The sequence below is a fragment of the Dama dama genome, chromosome 32, assembly GCF_033118175.1.
Source record: "Dama dama isolate Ldn47 chromosome 32, ASM3311817v1, whole genome shotgun sequence".
Lineage (NCBI taxonomy): Eukaryota > Metazoa > Chordata > Mammalia > Artiodactyla > Cervidae > Dama > Dama dama.
This window is the reverse complement of record NC_083712.1, coordinates 21,891,461-21,911,593: the sequence shown is the minus strand read 5'-3', so window position 1 is coordinate 21,911,593 and position 20,133 is coordinate 21,891,461. Positions and strand designations below refer to the sequence as shown.

Below are 20,133 nucleotides of genomic sequence, written 5' to 3'. Positions count from 1 at the left end.
TTGGAGGCTAGAGAAGAAGAACGAGGAAGAAGCCTCAAAGGGACAGTGGGATCTCAAGCTGTAATTTTTAAGTCTGGTTGATTCTAATATATAGCCAGGGTTAAAGACCACTAATTCAGTGTGCCCGCTGGATGCATTTCTAGCTCTATAATCCTACCATGAAAGCATCTCCTGCTGACTCAGAAAAAAAGAAAAGTTTTTTTTGTAGTTCTACTGCAGAACTACAAATAGCACATTCAAGGGTTTTTTGCTGTTGTTTGTTTATTTTTAATGCATTCTAGTCTAGCAGAGCTGAGTGACTATTTCCTTTAGAAAACACTCATCTTTCTTCCACGCTCCCCAAGTTATGCAGTGGTAAAGAATCCCCCTGCCAAGCAGGAGATGCGGGTTTGATCCCTGGGTCGGGAAGATCCCAGAGGAAGAAATGGCAACTCATTCCAGTATTCTTGCCTGGGAAATCCCATGGACAGAAGAGCCTGGAGGGCTACAATCCAAGGGGTTGCAAAGAGTCAGACTTGTCTGAGCGACTAAGCATGCACGTGTGCATCTTTTTTCAAATATGTATGAAACAAAGATGGTTTCACTTAGTCTAAATAAGATGTAATTCCTGCTTTAGGCAGCCTATCCCAAAATTTTACTGGGGGCAATTTGAAGACAGGGACCTAAAATGCTAATATAAGTCAGAGAGCAGAGTCCCCTAACTGTACAGGAGAAACAACGGGATAGATGAGATTATGACTGAAGAAAGCAGCTCCATCTGTGCTGATGAGCCTCATCGATGTGGGTTTCAGACAGAAGTCTGATAAAAAGCAATTCTGTCTGTCAATACAAATGGGCAGAGTTGACTCTTAAATAAGAGGGCAATTTTTTTTTTTATCAGATAAACAATAAGTAGCTAAGTAACAAGATACTTTATGCAGCATCACCTCCTCTTTGAGCAGAAAGATCAATCCCTGCCGTCATAGACTTGTTCCTGGCAGCCTCTCCAGTACAAGCAGCAGAGAGTAAGAACTGGTCCTCAGGCCTGTGCCTCAGACACAGTGAACAGGGACAACCACCCCGAGGATGAGACATGCCCCAGTGCCGCCTCAGAGAGAACTGCCCGAGATGCTGCAATGCAGCAAAGCCCAGGGAACTCTCCCAGTCACAGGTCAGGGAAGGAGACTCCTGGGGTGTTATTTCCAATGTGTTTTCTCAAGACAATCAGGCAAGAGCCCCTTTATTCCCCACACTGGGCCTCTGTGTTTTCTAAGAAAAAAGAAAAGCAACACAAATGTTCTACACTGTAATTTTAAACACACTTCAGTTCCTTCCACTGCTTTCCCAAAGGAAGCATCTGAGCAGCTACGCAGGTTCTAACAACTGATCCACTTTCTATTATAACCTAATCATTTGAAAAACATGGTACTTTGAACAAGCGAACTCCACTACTAAGGGAGAAACTCGATAAATTTTGTTGTTACTGATTAGTGAGATTTATGGACTTTATTTCTGCTTCCCTGACAACCACTTTTTTTCTTTTTAACCTAACCAGGCAGAGAAGGATAATAAGTAGCATTGTCATGCTATAATTAAAAACCAAATACCTGAGCTGCTTCAGGAACTCAACATCAGAATTGCTGTTAATGAGCTTGATGAACTCTTCATAGGAAGGTGCGTACGTGTAGGCTCTCTTATGATGTTCGTTCATGTGCTCCCTGCGCTCCAGTTGGGCGAGCAGCGTCTGGTTAATGTAATCTGGGTTACTGAGCAGCTCCACCATTGGCTTCAAGACTGCAGGACAGAGAAGAGAGCAACTCTGAAAAAGCTTTTTCCTTCAGAAGAGCTGTGTTCATGCTTCTATAATTCAAATGGCACCTGGCAAACACTGTAAAACTACCCAAGTGGGCTGCACAAGTGTGCATGGATGTGCACGCATGTGCACACACGCAACACACACATACACATGGACCCATCCCTCTGGGTCTGCTACCAGCTATGACTACAACCAAGTGGTCATTTTAACAAATCAGTAACATGGAAAAGAGTGATGAAAGAAAGTCATTCGGAACCCAAGCAGTTAACAAAGCTACATTGTTTTCCTTTTATTTCCATTATAAGGCTCAACATGCTTTGTCTGCCAAAAGGTTGAAAGTTAACCTTCTCCAACTGGTGAAACAGACCTCAGGGAGGAAGCTGTGAGAAAGCCAATGATACCATGAAAGAGTCATCCTACAGACTTCAGGTTAAAAAGGTCACCTTCTCTCTATGGTTGGCTGTATCAGCTAATGGGCAGAGCTGGCTAATCCTGAGATAATAAATGAGACCTTAAATCAATGCATATAAACACAACATTCTTTGAGATTCTGAGGAAGGAAAAGTTCCTCTTTGGATGATATCTTCTTACATTTTTCTTATCCTAGCTAAGCATTTCCTTGGATACACTTTTTTTTCTAATAACCACATTGTGTTGTGGTAAAGTTCCTTTTTGTGTATTCTAAGTCACATATGTTGGTGGTCAGTCGTGTCTGACTTTTTGTGACTCCATGGACTATAGCCCGCCAGGCTCCTCTGTCCATGGAATTCTCCAGGCAAGAACACTGGAGTGGGCTGCCATTTCCGACTCCAGGGGATCTTCCTGACTCGGGGACTGAACCTGCATCTCTTGCATCTCCTGCATTGGCAGGCGGGTTCTTTACCACTGCTCCACCTGTGAAAGACCTAAGTCACATATAGGTATTGCCAATGGATACTGCAGCAAAGGTATTTTAAGTGAATGCGTACTAGACCTTGAGTACACATATTCCTTTGTTTACACATAAAATGGATGCTACATTGTGAAGGGCATAAGGACTGGTTATCTATTATTTAAAAAAACGAAATGGACTATGTATTTGGAAATATATAAAAAAATTCATCACACAGGGCCAAGTGATGTCTTCTTTGAGTGACATTTAAAACTTTATCTTTTGGGGACTTCCCTGGTGGTCCAGTGGCTAAGACTCCACACTCCGAGTGCAGGGCGCCCTGGGTTCGATCTCTGGGGGAGGAGCTAGATCCCGCATGCCGCAACTAAGACTCAGTGGAGCCAGATAAATACATAAATAAAAAATGTTTAAAAAAAAACCTTGATCTTTTGAAAATACTTTAATTCCCATACATCCCACAGTATACAAGGTCTGTACAGGTATCATATAAAGTGCTCTCACATTTGTATGGAGCACATTAGTTTGCATTAAGTATCGCATTAGTAATATCAATTAGTTATGAAAGTCTACCTTTTGTTGTCAGAATTTCCGCGAGCATTATGCGTAAGCTGAGAGACTGGACGTCCTTTGAAGGGAGGAGACAGAGCACCAGAACCCGAGAACACGTTTGTAGAAATCTTACTTCATCATTTGAGTTCCTCAAGCAAGAATGCAACACAAAAGGCCTCGGCTGCTCTTCATGTCTGAAAAAATAAATACGTGAACAGAGGGAAAAGGAAGGAAAGAAATTTCTAGAAACAATTTGGTCATGTATCATTAGGTAAAAAAAAAAAAGAACTTCAAATGGGCAACACATCTGTTTTAAAAACTATGTTCACTCTTTGACTATCAATAGTCAATAATTTTCTCAACCACAGACTAATCTGGAAAAAATGGCCTTTGGGGATTTCTAACCTTAAGTAGCATGAATGGTTATACAGAACTCCTGAATCATAGCAACAACTATCCAGAAAGGGGTGTGTCTCTTTAACTAGATTTTAAAATCTTCTAGCTCTCTTTTTAAATGTCATCTAGCGTTTCCTTTAAAAAAAAAAAAAAAACTAACAAAGCATAAACCAGGGTCACCAGGTCCAGGTCCTGACAACATCCTTCTGTCAGCGTCCTTACTACAATTCCTAGTACTTACCTCTGGGTTCTCGTGCCTTGAGTAAGCAAAAGGACGTTAACCTTCTATACATTTCATATATGCAGTATTACTTAATCTTCCCACCTACATCAAGAAGTGTATATTACCATTGCCATTTTACAGATGACAATACTAAGGATCTGAATGATCGAGTGAACAGTCCAAAGTCACAGAGGTAATTAGTGGTAGAAGTAATTCAAGTTCTTCTCTGACTTGCACATCCCCAACTCTTTAACACAATGCCAGAATTACAGATTAAGATGAAAAGGAAAAAAAAAATTCAGGGGTAAAGAGAAAAATATGTGAAGAAAAGCATTATTTTGTCCCTTAAACAGCATGCCTGTGCTTTATGAGTAAAAAGAATACACAGACTGTAAAAAGGAGGCTATGAAATTAAAGATGCTATTGATTTAATAGCATAAAAACAATCATTTTTAAATTTTCCTGAAACATGCTAGAACAAGACAGATGGGGCAAAGGAAGAGGAAACAGGCAAGAATTAAGTGTGATCTGGATTGACTTAGAGCAGCCAACAGCATGTCGGCTGGGAAATAAACACAGGCTGACCGGAAAGCTGCCTCCACACAACTGCCCAACAGTCAAGCAGAGGATGTGTCGCTTTTATTAATGCAATTTATTATTCTCTTGCCTGACTGTGGCCAATTCAATTGGGTGCCTCCTGGCTGCCATTGTCATTTTGCAGTCAATGGAAATCTGTACCCCAATGGCAATTTCCAGGGCGAAGGCACAGTTTATCTGGGGCAGGTGAGTGCAGAGAAAACCACAGAACCTAGATGCATTTCTGCCCAGTCTCATTGTGTGATGTGTAGAAGGTGATGCACAATCAGATATTAGATCCCAGCATTCACCTCCAGGGCACCACCATCTATATGCAAAACACCAGTGACCTACTGGCACTTTTTCAAATATCCATAATCTTAGAGAACAGTGATAGAGTTCCTTCCTTTAATAAGACTCATCAACTAGGGCTTCTAGGCACAGCCCAGACACCAATAAATCTATCCTTGGCACAAGAAGACTGGAGGTCCAAACAGAAGGTGCTTCTAAAATGCAATCAAGTCTCTGTTTCCATTATTCTGATGCTTACTCATAATATCTTTATATAATTCCACAAAAGCAGTCATTTCGCAAGCTGGTAAATAAATGTCTCAATGAAAAATACATTCTCATGTTGAAATCAGATAATCATAAAAACACTCCATTTCTCTAACCACTTGCTCTTCTCCCAAACCTAAATTCATCAGTCTTCTAAGTGGAATAAAACAATGATCTAAAAATACTGTCCTCTATTGAGCCATAATTTAAATACTTTAAAATGAGCTTCCACTGATGACAGTATCCACCAGACAGAACTAGGGAGCGCTTTAAGGAGCAGATGCCATAGCCGATTAGGTGCTGCACGTGGCTCAGAACACTCAGGAGAGGCTGCAGCTTCTGCGACTCCAGGAGGTGACCCTTACAACTTCCTCATCGGTTCGCATACCCCCTCCTTACTGGAAGTTACTTTCTCTAAAAACAGTGGTTTTCAAAGGGTGGTTTGCAGGCTCCCGTGTGTCCCGCAGACATTGTCAGGGGGTCTGTGAGGTCCAAACCGCATTCACAGCAACAATTCCATGTGTCTCGCCTGTTCTCTCGAGTTGAGGTGGAGATTCCCAGAGGCTACAGGCTGGGTGGTGACCTTGTCACTCTTGACGGTGAGTGGAAAGTGAGCTGTGCATTCTTACACTCAAAAAACAGTCTTAGCTTCATATCTGATATGATAAATATTGACAGATATGATGAGTGCTGAGCTGGTAAATGTTTAACAACTGGCTCTCCAAAGGGGAAAAAAACCTCCCATTTGGAGCATTTGCCCCATTTCACGGAGTCAGTACTCCCTCTGTGGCCAATTACAAAGTGACGAGCTGGCGATCACTGATCTCAGGGTTGCTCCTACACCAGCACAAGCCGGCCCCGGACCCCACGGCTCTAACCCACACAGACAAAAGCTCTTTCAGGTCCTCGACAGCCTTCAAGAGCACAGGGCTATTCTCAGACCAGGAAAGCTGAAAACCGCTGCTCCACAGTAAGTTTTTCAAACTGTGGACTGGGACTCACAAGAAACAAGATAAAATTTAATCTCAGATGCCATTTTTTAATGGTGAAGAACAACAACAACAAAAAAAAATCAAAGTTATCATAAGTAATGAGCATTATTTGATGAAACTGGATCACAACATAAAAAGTATTCCCAACTCTCACAACATTGTTAATCCACTACATTCTAATACAAAATTAAAAGTTTAATAAAACAAATTTTTTTTAATGTATCTCCCATTTTATTTTTAAAATCTGCAAAAAACGTGTACATGTACACACTGCTCTCTTTAAAATGGATAACCAACAAGGACCTACTGTATAGCACAGGGAATTCTGCTCAATGTATGTGGCAGCCTGGATCGCAGGGGAGTTGGGGGAGAATGGATACATGTATATGCATGACTGAGTCCCTTCTGCGTCCACCTGAAACTATCATAACATTGTCAATCGGCTATACTCCAACGCAAAATAAGTAGTTTAAAAAAAAAAGTTTGCAAAAAACACTGGGGGCAGTGAGATGGAAAAGAATAGGCATACGGTGGCCCTGTGGATTCTGGCCTCATGAACCTGAGCTGGGTGAGCGTGGGGAGAGAGGATGACTCCAGGACAGCTGCTGCCACACGACCCCCCTTAGCAGCCAGGCGCCCCCACAACCTCACAGGCAGGGCAGACAGAGCTCGCAGACCAATCTGCAAGACAGGGCTTCTTAGAAGGAGGAGAGCTACCATCTGCCCGAGGAGGATGCCTCTGCTTCTTCATCCCCTTGCATATTTTGCAAATACTTTCTCTTCTCCCCCAAAATAGGGGCAGCACAGTATTAGCGAGAAGAGGCCCCAGGAACTGCAGGGACCCTGCTCCTACTCCAACTGAGTCTGTATCCAGTAGGCAGAAGGCTACCCGCTGCAGTGAGACTGCTCTTTATGTCCACGTTAGAGGTGCTATGAGTCGTCAGGCTCTCATTCGGGCAAGAGGAATACAGACCTTTAGGATCCTATCAGCAAACCTAAGGTAGTAATGACTTGTTATGAGCCCCGAGGTCTTGTTGAAGTCTTCTTCCAAAGGCAGAGTCACCTCTCGGGCACAAACCTTTCCCAGCTAATAGTACAAAAGGCTGACAAGCCTGAGTATTGGCAATTTTCACATGAAAACACCTTCTCTAATCACAGCCTGCACACTCCAGTACTGAGTTCCTTTTAAAAATCAATTTTTAGGATATTACGATGCAACAGAGCTCTTAACACAGGACTCACAAAAAGAAACGTGAACTTTATTTAAACTTTCTCGAAAACGGAAAACTCACTGACACTCTTCAGAGTGTAAAACAACTATATTTAAATGTTCTGTTTCTAGGCACCTTTAATGCTACTAAATAAATTCTTGATAGTGCTGGCTCTGTAAAATTCATCTCACTGCTTCAGCTACTTACAAAATCAAACAGCTCTATACCGTGGTTTTCTATGAAATTTTTTTTTTAATTTGCTCTATCAGAACATTATAATTATTCCCCCCAATGTCAACATTTCCAGCCAAGGGTCAGTAAGAGGATGAATACGCTAGAGTTCTGTCTTGACTCTGACCCCTTTTCTCAACAAGGAAAATACTTTAACGTGAATAAAGGGAGAAGAGGTTGTTCCCCCTTTAACAGCTACCTGGCGTTCGCTGCCTTCAGGTCACAGAAGTGAGTGAGCAAAGCCCGCACGACGTCGTTGCAGACGACTTTGACGACGTCCACGTGGCCCAGCCGGTGGCGCAGCTGCCTGGCGACTTCCCAGAAGTCCTCGGACAGCAGCTGGTAGAGGCGCCCCTCGTCCCTGCTGAGGTTTCCGTACCAGGACAGGACGTAGTCTCTGTAGCTGTAGTCGAACACTACCAGGAAGAGAAAGGGCCACGCGTCAAACGTGGGCGAGGGCCGCAGACAGAGAGCTCTCCTGCTGTCTGCTGCTATTTAACAGTCGCTTTAAAATATAAAGAGTGGAAAGCAAAACAAGGGAAGACACACTGTTTCCCGAAACCTTTCAAAACGAGTGATTCTTATCTAACTCGAATTTTGGGAGTGTGGAGACCCGAGGTACTGGATTTTCTTGGATAGCCCAATCTTTAAATAGTCTATCTTGGTACCCAACTCCCTGAGTGTGTGTTTAATTTCAAATTGCTCTAGATGGTTTAAATAGGACCAATGGGTGGAAATCACAAGGAAGTTGCTTTTCTCTGTTCAACACAAGGAGGAGCTGAACAAAAACATTAAAACTATTCTAGAGATTGCCATATCAGATGATGGATGCACCATCATAAGAAATTTCAACACAAGCGGAGCATCTAATAGACAAGGATGACATGGAAGAAAGTACTTCTTGAGATGGTAAGCTGGGTTACACGACCTCCAGGCTTTTACATCCTTTTATCCTCCTTCTGGGCATCCCAGTGCCAAGCAGGAAGAGTGTGATGACACATACTTTGCCAATAAAAACACTGGCTAAGTCAGGATAGCTGGTATCCAAAAGTCCACAAGCAATAAATGCTGGAGAGGGTGTGGAGAAAAGGGAACCCTCTTACAGTGTTGGTAGGAATGCAAACTAGTACAGCCACTATGGAGAACAATGTGGAGATTCCTTAAAAAACTGGAAACAGAACTGCCATATGACCCAGCATTCCCACTCCTGGGCATATACACCGAGGAAACCAGATCTGAAAGAGACACGTGCACCCCAGTGTTCATCGCAGCACTGTTTATAATTGCCAGGACATGGAAGCAACCTAGATGCCCATCAGCAGATGAATGGATAAGGAAGCTATGGTACATATACACCATGGAATATTACTCAGCCATTAAAAAGAATTCATTTGAATCAGTTCTAATGAGATAGATGAAACTGGAGCCCATTATACAGAATGAAGTTAAGCCAGAAAGATAAAGACCAATACAGCATACTAACGCATATATATGGAATTTAAAAAGATGGTAATGATAACCCTATATGCAAAACAGAAAAAGAGACACAGATGTACAGAACAGACTTTCAGACTCTGTGGGAGAAGGCGAGGGTGAGATATTCTGAGAGAACAGCATTGAAACAAGTATACTATCAAGGGTGAAACAGATCACCAGCCCAGGTTGGATGTATGAGACAAGTGCTCAGGGCTGGTGCACTGGGAAGACCCAGAGGGATGGGGTGGGGAGAGAGGTGGGAGGGGGGATCGGGATGGGGAACACATGTAAATCCATGGCTGATTCATGTCAATGTATGGCAAAAACCACTATAATATTGTAAAGTAATTAGCCTCCAACTAATAAAAAAATTTTTTTAAAAATTAAAGAATGGGAAGCAAATAAATAAATAAATAAATAAATAAAAACACTGGCTAAACTCTTCGTGTACAATTCCTTCTCTCTTACTCTTCTAGTAAACTAAAAGTTTTCACGCCACGGAATTTTTAGCTAATAGCGAATAAATCTGCAAACCGAAGCATTTGGAAAATAGAAGCATCTTTTCTTTCATTGAAATTTAACTTCAAATTAAAGCAGGAAATTAAGAGCAATTTTAAGAGACTTAATACTTAAAACAGATCTTTTCAACATGCTAAAGGATTTATATTCATTTACCTATATAATGCTTCATTACGTTTGTTAACCACATTGCATATTCTGATTACTGTAACTCTAAAACAGTCCTCTGATAATACATTTTGGCGAGAAATGGATAAAAATGAATACTGGCAAAAATCTGTACTTAGTAATAGAGCTATGTGCTAGTCATAGGTATATCTTCTTTTAATAATTCATCAGCACCCCTCTTCAAACTAAGTATCATAAAAATATAAAAGTACAAAAGAAAGACACAATTCTTGTAAGTATGTGTTACATAACTACATACATTCATTCATACAGGTACAAAAAAACCCAAAATATTTAAAAATATATCATCTGTGTCAATTCAAGGAGACAAAGAAATTCATGATAGTAAAATCATTTTATGTTCTTCATTAAGAAATATGCACGAGTAATGTAACAAACCACAGTAAGAAATGAAAGAACACTTATTCTCACTGCCAAGCAAACAACTTTTCCTCTAAAGGCGTAACAGCCAACAAAAAATTCAATGCTGTTATGACTTAAATACATCTATTTTCTAGGACTGCTCTTCAAGAAATAAGCAGGTGAGAGGGGATCACAGAAGATTAGAGAGAATGGAATAACATGATTAGAACTTCAGTTTTAGTTAGATTAATCTGAAAAGATGATTTAGGGTAACAAGAGAGAAATACTAGAGGTGAGGAGACCAGTTTAAAAGCTACCATTTAGTGTAGAAAATGTGATGCTCGGTGAATCTCTATCTATACATGTTCAGAACAAGGAATGACTCCGTCTAAGTAAACAGTATGAGAGACAGCCATTTTCCACCTCTGCCTTCTCCCCACAGTAACTCAGGCACAGTCTTCCATGCCCAAGAGGGTAAAGCCCCACAGGTCATAAGCGGTCCATGACCCGAGTCTCTTGGAACAAAGAAACAGTCATTCAACCAGGAACTGCCCTAGTGATGATGACAACAACAATTCCATTGATCATATAGATGTCCCTCTGTGGTTTGCAAAGTTTTCAAAAATCCAATTAGTAATTACTCTCTGTGTGCAGAAGAAAAGTCATCTTCTGGGAAGATCTGAGGTTATTAGCTTATGTCATTGGTGGATCTATTGATTTATTCAAGAAAAATGGACACATATTTCACACCACTGGTTAAAGAGACATGAGCTAGATAAGCTGAGCCTATAGGGAGGGGGAAAGCCATGCTCTTTGAGGTACCAGCTATGCTTCTTTTGTGTTAGCATCTAATCCTTGGACCATCTGAGTTCTACTGAGCAAACAGCAGGTACTCGATAATTGCCGAATTACATTTCCTGCCCACATTAGTGAGATAATTCAGGGCAGTCCAGTGAAAATTGGGCTGCAGATCTAGTGAGATTTAATAGTAAGTCAAAAAGACTTTTAAAAGTCTATCTTCTGTCAGTTTTCCAGGAAATGTAACTTGAGGAGAAAAACTTATAAGGGTATCTGAAATAGAAGAGTAGTTGCCAGTTCTCTCCTAACTTCATACTTAACACCATCTATTTTCATATGGAAAACCTCAGACTCTTTTTTTGTATACAATAACCGAAACTGTCAGTTTTTAGAAATTTGATTTTTAAAACAGATTTTTAAAACTTTAATTTAATCAAAATATATTCTCTTTTAAACTTTAATATTTGTAATTACACTTACTCATCCCCATTTCCAGACATACAACACTGTACCCACCACAGTCCCCTTTTCAATCATCTTTAATACAAGTTTCACGTCTGTCCTTCATTCTTTTGTCAAGGTTGGCCAAGATCCCTTAATTTGGCTAACTGGATTTGTCCATGAGCGAGCCTGAGTGTATTTATTCCCAACACACTTTCTCTACATTATATCTATTAACAAAAGGAAAAAAAAGGCTTCCTGATACCCACTTCAAGTAACAGTGAACAACAGATTCCTGCTTCATATCATGGAAGTAACTCCACCAAGCTACCTAGTTTCATGTGATCTGTAAATTTCTGCTCAGTCAATGTTTATATGCCATTCATTTAACTGAAACATGGATGTATCTGGGGGCTTCCCTGCTGATTCAGTGGTAAAAGAATCTGCCTGCCAATGCAGGAGACACAGGTTTGTTCCCGGAGTTGGGAAGATCCCCAGGAGGAGGGCATGGCAACCCACTCTGGTATTCTTGCCTGGAGAATCCCAAGGACAGAGGAGCCTGGTGGGCTACAGTCTGTGGGGTCACAAAGAGTCAGACACAGTTTGCTGACTAAACAACAACTGGATGTATTTACTACGTTTTCAAGTAAAAATTCATGATGAGAAAAATCCAAATGGCATCAAACAGAGATAGGATGGATAAATTTGCTAGAAATTACTATTTTCCTTTTAGAACATAATGAATTGCTTACTGTGGTAATTATATACCCTCATTTAATCCTTACCTTCTTTCAGAGCTTTGTCCATATTATGAGAAATGACTACCCTTCTAGACTGAACTGACTCATGTGAGTCTCCATACACAGGACTCTGAAATATAAGAAGAAAAAAAGATACAAATTACTGAATAAATCACATATAAACATAAAACCAAAAGTATGAAAAACCACTGAAACAGACATTAAAATATTGCTTAACAGATTATAAAGTTCTTCTGGAAAAGTAATACAAGCTTAAGGTAAGAAATTTTTGAAAAAGAATTAAGGAAGGATTTTCCCTAGCAGATATCAAGACAGTATGATGCCAGTGTAGGAATAAACAAAACAACTGAATGGTAGAAAGTACAAAAGCATCTAAATATAAATGAAAATATACGAGAATTAAGAACATAATGAGAAAAATTTGAAATCTGTGAGGAAAACATGGACTATTCAATAAGTGGTGTTGGCATAATTTGATATTCATGTGGGAAGAAAGTTTAGAGTTTTACCCCATACTTCATATATTAGTAACTCCAAACTGATTAAAGAGCTAAATATTTTCTTAACTAAAAATGTATTTAAAGGAAACAAAGGAGATGTTGTGTTTAACCCTGGGATGGAGAAGCCCTCTCGAAAATAAGACACAAAAAGAGCTATAAAGGAAAAGAAACCTGAAAAATATGACTACATTAAATAGGAAATTCCTGTTTGACAAAAGATAACTATAAAATATAACTGACAGACTATAACAAAAGACTATTATTTCATATACACAGAGATCCCAAAATAAGAAAAATAACTCAAAAGAAAACCAGGCAAAGAAATTGAAAGAGCAATCATAAAAGATAAACACCAATCAATTTATGAAAAAAAATGCAACCTCTTTTTCAATGAGAGAAATGCAAATAAGTGCAATGAGACACCATCAGACTGACAAAGCAGGGACAAAGTGTCATCTAACCCAATGTTGGCAAAGGTATGTGGAAATAGTCATCTTCATACACCGTGAGGGGAAATGTCCATTTCTAAAAGCTTTTAAGAAAACAACTGAGCACATATCAAAATTTAAACGTACTCTCTTTATTCAGCAATTCTACTTAGCTAGCTATTCAGCAATTCAGCAATTAGCTAGGAATCTAGCTAATATAGAATACTTACTTGCACATAAAAAAAAAAAAAGTACATATACCAAGACTTTCACTGCTACATTGACTCTAAGGGAAGAAATTGGAAATAAATCAACTATATATCAATAGTCAGAGTTAAATTATGATGGTACATGTTTTACAATATAATGCAGCCATGAAGAAGAATGAATTAGGGATACATATGCCTTCATGAAAAGTTTCCCATGATGGAAAATGTTTGGAAACACATATGCTGAACGATTAAAAATGGTTTCTTCCTCCATATATGTCTGTACAACACAATTTAAAATTTTAATTATAAAAAGATACTAGTTGGCAAAAACAGAGAGGCAATGTGCAGGATTTAAGCCCCACTATCAGGCAGGTAAGGGTACTTTAAAGAGAAAAGCTTTTTAACTGATCACATTTCAAAGTGATCAAAAGTATATGTATACTGTAAGCATATGTTGGACCATAAAGAAGGCTGAGCACTGAAGAACTGATGCTATAGAACTATGGTGTTGGAGAAGACTCTTGAGAGTCCCTTGGACTGCAAGGAGATCCAACCAGTCAATTCTAAAGGAAATCAATCCTGAATATTCATTGGAAGGACTGGTGCTGAAGCTCCAATACTTTGGCCACCTGATGAGAAGAACTGACTCATTGGAAAAGACTCTGATGCTGGCAAAGACTGAAGGCAGGAAGAGAAGGGGACAACAGAGGATGAGATGGTTGGATGGCATCACCGACTTAATGGACATGAGTTTGAGCAAACTCCAGGAGATAGTGAAGGACAGGGAAGCCTGGAATACTAGAGTCCATAGAGTCGCAAAGAGTCGGACACAACTGAGCAACTGAACAACAAATACTGCAACGGACCTACTTATTGGTTTCAGGGGCTTCCCTGGTACCTCAGTTGATAAAGAATCCACCTGCAACACAGAAGACCCGGGTTTGATCTCTGGGTGGGGAAGATCCCCTGGAGAAGTAAATGGCAACCTACTCCAGCCTTTTTGCCTGGGAAATCTCATGGACAGAGGAGCTGGGCAGGCTACAGTTCATGGGGTTGCAAGAGTCTTACACGACTTTGTGACTAAACCACCACCACCACTGGTTTCAGGGCATAAAAAGAAGCTAGTTATTAGTGGACTGTAGAGAACTTTCTTGTGCACGGGAAATATTACAAGTGCTTGACTACACGGCCACCGTCACTCAGAAGGTCTAGATGGCTAAGGGCCCTATCAGCTTCATTCAATAAATAAGGGTGAGGAAAGCCCTCTGTTCTCAGGCAGCCACCTCAACACAGCTGCAACCAACCCCTGGCCCTGGACCACTCAACCCTGAGAGCAGTATTTCCAATGCTCGGCTTAGTTTCACACTAGCTGTGGGTCAAACGCCAAGACTATCATCCACTTTTGTGATCACTGTTACTAAAAAATAAAAACAAAGCCATAGTGTTAAGATTCCTTAGTTGAAATACTTTTAAAAGCCTTAAGATGTATGTGTTACACTCAGAAAAGAATCCCTTTAGGCTATACAAATTGGGCTTCCTTGGTGGCTCAGTAGGTAAACCGTCTACCTGCAGTGCAGGAGACCCGGGCTCAACCCCTGGGTTGGGAAGATGCCCTGGAAGAGGGAATGGCAACCCACTCCAGTATTCTTGCCTGGGAAATCCCACAGACAGAGAAGCCTGGCAGGCTACGGTCCAGGGGGTTGCAAAGAGTTGGACACGACTGAGTGACTAACACATATATACAGTGCTACAAATTAATACATAACATTCAACACTTTCTCAAGGAATCATTCAAAAAAAAGACAAAAATCCTTAATCATAATCCTATAGACAAAAGCCATTTTATCCCAAAAGAAATATACTCTCATCTATCGAAAACTACTTTCTAGTTTCTGAGCAACTTATAAAATTAAACGGTCAGGACATTTTACTGTAATTTTTAAAATTTTAGTTCATGAAAGGAAAAGACTGAAGAAATGAGAAGAATTTTTAAATTCTAGTGCTTTTTCAAACATCAGGCAGGTATTTAAACAACTTAATACTGTTAAAGCACTATACTGATAAATAACTTTAACCACAACTTCTCAAGCCTTTGGCGAACACTCTGGTATAGTTTTCCAAATATAGGTACAGCAGTTTCGTGCACAATACTAACGGGATGATGAAACCACAGCCAAATGACGCTTAATTGAGAAGTTCCTGAATTCGGGTTCTTAAAATGGAAACTGTGTTTAAGGGCTGGGAGAGGAGCAGGTGTGAATATGACAACACATGCCTATCTGAGCATATTTTGTACTTATGTGTCTATCTTTACAGCTTCCTTCAGAACAATTTTGTGCTTATTTTTAACCTTTCCTTTCTCTCCCTAGTTACAGCTTTCCCAATTCTTGCCATCTACCTGCACATTTCTTTTCTCTCTCTGCTTCCTGCTTCTGCAATAAACATGTTTGTCCCTACTCACTGTATTTGAATTAGGCATTTACGCTCTTTAACTTAAAAAGCTTATGAGAATAACATTTTCTATGTTGGTTCTTTACCTAAAAGCATTATCAGTTTTTCAGTCTGGTTCTGGATTGCCCTGCACTCTGTCCCCCAGGACACTTATTAGGAAGAAAATTTTAAAAAAAGAGTTCTTCAGCCCTGTCACCCCCACAGCCTGATTGAGAGCCTAGAAGTAAGGAGAACAGGAAGATCAAAGAAAACATCACGGGCCCAAAGTAACTGGGTAACCACACATGGAAAGTCCTTTTTTTTAAGGATTTAATATTTCTGGAACCAGAACCACTTCGTGACTAAACTACAACACTAGCGTAGATTAGTCACTGCACACGCCTTTTCTTTCAGGTCACAGAGGGATGGGGCTCACAGTCATCATCCCAGGGTGGAGAGGAGGAGAGGAAGGGGGGAGAAGGCTGGCAGGTAAGACTCAGGCACGTGAGCACGGCTGTGGCCCAGAGGGCGGGGAGGTGAAACCTGCCTTCTCTCTCCTTCCATTTATAGGTGTGAAAAGAGGAACTGCTCACTGCAGAGACTTCCCCAAGAGACGTGTTCCAGCGAACACTCGCCCCCTGCTCTGCACCTCACAGGCCCTCCCCCTCCTCCGGGAAAGCCTGCCTCAGACAACCACCTTCCCAATAACACTGGGCTGGGGAGGGTGAGAGAAACACGCGCGTGCTGTCCTCATCCCCCCCGCCACAGAGTGTAAGTGACAGAAGGCTTCACCACTCCATCCAGAACTGCGAACTTTGAGTGTGTCTGAGCGGTCAGCCCCTCACCTGGAGTCTGGCATCAGTATCCCAATACTGGGCTTCCCTGGTGGCTCAGACGGTAAAGAATCCACCTGCAATACGGGAGACCTAGGTTCGATCCCTGGGTTGGGAAGATCCGTTGGAGGAGGGCATGGCAACCCACTCCAGTATTCTTGCCTGGAGAATTCCATGGACGGAGGAGTCTGACAGGCTACAGTCCATGGGGTCACAAAGAGTTGGACACGACTGAGCGTGTGCCAATACTAAGACACAGGAATGTCTGGTGAACCAGAATCCCTGCCATGTAAAAAAAAATACAACTTATTCTCCATTTCATTAAGATAAATGAAACTTATCTTCATTTTAAGATTTAAACCTAGCTTGGACCCTACTTGCTGAGGTCATTTTAATCACTCAGTGAGTCCTCTGGAGAGAGAAGGTGAGACACCTCAACAAATAATTGCTCATTCTGAAAATGTTCTCCAAAGACAGGGCAAAACCTGAAGGCTTTGCTCCAATATACAAGTCTCAGCATCAGAGAGTAGAAGTCGTATCAACAAATGCCGTCCTGAGTATGTACGTATCAGCTTTCTGTTTACTTCCGGATGTCAGCTTTTAGTCTACAGCCACAATACGCTCCAACTGTCTTCGTGTCAGAATTAAGACACCCTCTCCTAAGGGAAAAACATTCAGAGAGAAAATCCACGCTGAGAGCTGGGAACCCTGACACCATTAGCAACGAGACAGCCAGGGGTGACCTGGAACCCAGCAGAGACACACACCTCATTTTCCATTGTTTACGTGGACGCCACTGCTTACTGTGTTGCTTCCTGTGGGAGCAGAGACGGGGCTGGTAATTCCTTTCATGCCTATTACCTAGACGACTCAAATAAACAAGTATCTTTCTCCTTCACTATATGCTTCTACAATAAAAAAAAATTTTTTTAATGTATTTTGGTTTATTTTTAAAAAGAAAAAAAAAAAAAAACAACTGTACAGAGTTGATGGCGTGATGGGCATAATTTCCTGTAAAGCTACTGAAATGGTGATTTATCTTAGGAAAACAAACATGAAACCCCAATCATCATTATCCACATGGAGCTGTCACATGGCCCGGTCTTCCCAAGTATTCTCAGCATCAGACAATCTACTGGGATCTCGTGACTAATATTCTCATTCTTAAGCTATGTTATTCTCAAAACCACGGCTCCTTTCAAACCAACCGCATTCTACCTCATCCTCAAAAAATAATGTAATCAAAAGCAAAAAAACAAACGACCCACACAGATCCCTTCTCAGGAAGACCGGAAGGGACTGAGGCATGGGAAGGCCACCGGGCTTGACTGAGACCCTGATGAAAGGCCGTGACGTGAGTGACAGCAGCCCTGCCAGCAACGGCGTCCAGCCTGTAACTGCCGGCTCGCAGAAAGCATTTAGCAGAGTGCCTGGCATCTAGTGGTAAAGTACAACTATCATCACGAGTAAAACTCAAAACAGGGTCAACTTCCAACACACTGAGGCTCATCGGTTGGTTGGTTTTCACAGCTGATTGGATGGTTTTCTGAAGGGAGAAGAATCGTGGAAGTGAAAGCAAGAGAGAAGGATTGAAAGTTATATCACCAAAGTTAAGACACAACTAAATAGAATATACTGTTCCTGAAGTATATTTGCCTTTGAGGATGTAATTTCCAGACAGGAAAGTGTCCGTTTCCTGGAGACGTTCTATCGTGTATGGGCCTTTACATTCTCTATCACTGGTGAAGTATTCAAGTGTTCAAACAAAACTTGGTTTGATCAGAACCAGTTTCTTGGGTTGTGCTTTATAATGTTTAATTGTGAACTAAAGAAGGTCTGGTTCTCCTTATCGATAAAACAAACTGTATCCAACATACACTGAAAGGTTATCATTTAGGGAGACTGTACTGATAGAAAATACTGTTTTGTCTTTTCCCCTCTCTTAACTGAGTATAATTTCTGTTTTAGATATAAGAAAGAAAAGCTACTCTCTGAAATTCAAACCTACAAATGTTCTCATATGCTTCAATTTCTTTTAAAATTGCTAGTTCTAATATATCAAGAGTAGAGAGAGACACATTCTATAAATGTAAAGAATTAAATCAGCCTATTCACACCATTATCCACAGATAATCCCTACTGGCATTTTGGTCAATTTCCTCTTAGTTGGTGAGTCCATTTCTTACCGTGCAACTGTGGACAACTTACTTCTGTACCTCAAGGGCCTCTTCAGTAAAACAAAGATAACAATGGTACCTACCTCTTAGGACTGATACAAGCATTGAATTAATACACATGATGTGTTTCAAACTGTGCCAGGCAACATATTATTAATTATAAATTACTATTGGTACTTTATTTTCGTATACTTCGGAAGAAATTACAACCATTGCATTCACACATTTCTGCACCTGTTTTTTCACACTCAATATTTTATCATGAGCATTTTTTATGTAATAAAGATTTGGAATGTTTTGAGTGACTTAAACTGTATTTTAACTATTTTCTTATTACTGTGTATTTACTTGGTCCTCAATACATTTTTCCTATTTTCCATGAAAAACCTATTTATTTCCATGCTATTGTACTACCAAAAAGGTTCTAAACAATACTGGAAGTGTCTATGAACCATATAGTGGATTTGAACTCTGATTTCAAACAACTGTGTGCCTCAAGAATGTTGTTCTTATCTTTAAGGAGAGTCCTCTATCAGCCAAGGAGAAACTGATCGAACAACAGGGCGTGGCGTGTATCAGATTCCGTGAAGCACAAACTACGCAAAGGTAAACAGGAACAGTCCCTGTCCAGCCTTTTGAACCAATAGTAAGTAACCTACATGCCTTGAAAGTCCAACACTGCAGGGTGTTTCCAGATGGGAAAACGAGTACTAGCCATAAGAGGTGGTGCAGATAAGGCCTTCTCTACCCTCGGTGAGCAGTAAAGGAAACCACTGTGGCCTCCAGAAGCATAAATCGCCACCATGATTTCACCTGAAATGAACTTTGACAAGAGATGAGTGGTAGATTAGATGGTGAGCAGCTTCTATAGCTTAGTACACACCGGTTATCGGAAGTATTGTGTTCAGGCTAAAGGCCAACCCTGCCCGCCTGCAAATGTAGGAATCAAGGTTCTGCTTCTATTTCTATAAAGAAAGGTAATCAGTTAGGTTAGCTCCTGAGACCAGATCCTATGACTGGGTATGAAATCAAGTAGATCTTTTCTCTGAACAAATATGAAACTCAAGTGTGCTTCAGGCTAGGGCACAATCCCATTATTACTTCCTTGCAAAAGCATGTGACATCACGTGACAGTGGCGAGACTTAATTAAGACCCAGAAAAAGTTGGCTGCAGTCGGTTCTTTGCCATTTTCTTGCCGTGTTATGATGAATATGTCCATTTCTGAGATTCAGTTTAAATAATGTCTGTCCTATTTATACTAAAGGATTGTTAAGCATCCCAAGAAGATAATGTGTGTGAAAGGGTTTTTTAAAGTTTAAGACTCTTAGTCGCTCAATCATTGTCAGACTCTTTGAGACCCACGGACTGTAGCCCACTAGGCTCCTCTGTCCATGGAATTCTCTAGGCAAGGATACTGGAGTGGGTTGCATTTACAAAGCAGTATTCAAATACAGATCATTATTACAGTGCCAAAAGGCATAGTCCAAATTTTTTGCAATGTTAATCAAAGAATGATTATTGTTATATTACATGTGATTAGTGTTATGACATAGCATACTTTCAGATTTGACTATCACAAGCAAATTCCTTTAATGATGTTTCT

At 40.6% G+C, this 20,133-nt stretch overlaps 1 protein-coding gene across 2 annotated transcripts in view; it reads right to left on the bottom strand.

Annotated features, from left to right (window-relative positions):
• The window catches only part of SNX25 (sorting nexin 25), a 95,830-nt gene that overhangs the window by 60,233 nt on the left and 15,464 nt on the right, over positions 1 to 20,133 (bottom strand). For both annotated transcript variants that reach the window (XM_061134795.1, XM_061134794.1), the window contains exons 2-5: positions 11,974 to 12,058; positions 7,623 to 7,839; positions 3,258 to 3,430; positions 1,587 to 1,773 (exon numbers count right to left, since the gene is read on the bottom strand). In XM_061134795.1, the coding sequence (XP_060990778.1) occupies positions 1,587 to 1,773; positions 3,258 to 3,430; positions 7,623 to 7,839; positions 11,974 to 11,995 (599 nt within the window). In that variant the 5' untranslated portion in view covers positions 11,996 to 12,058. The remainder of the gene's footprint in view (positions 1 to 1,586; positions 1,774 to 3,257; positions 3,431 to 7,622; positions 7,840 to 11,973; positions 12,059 to 20,133) is intronic.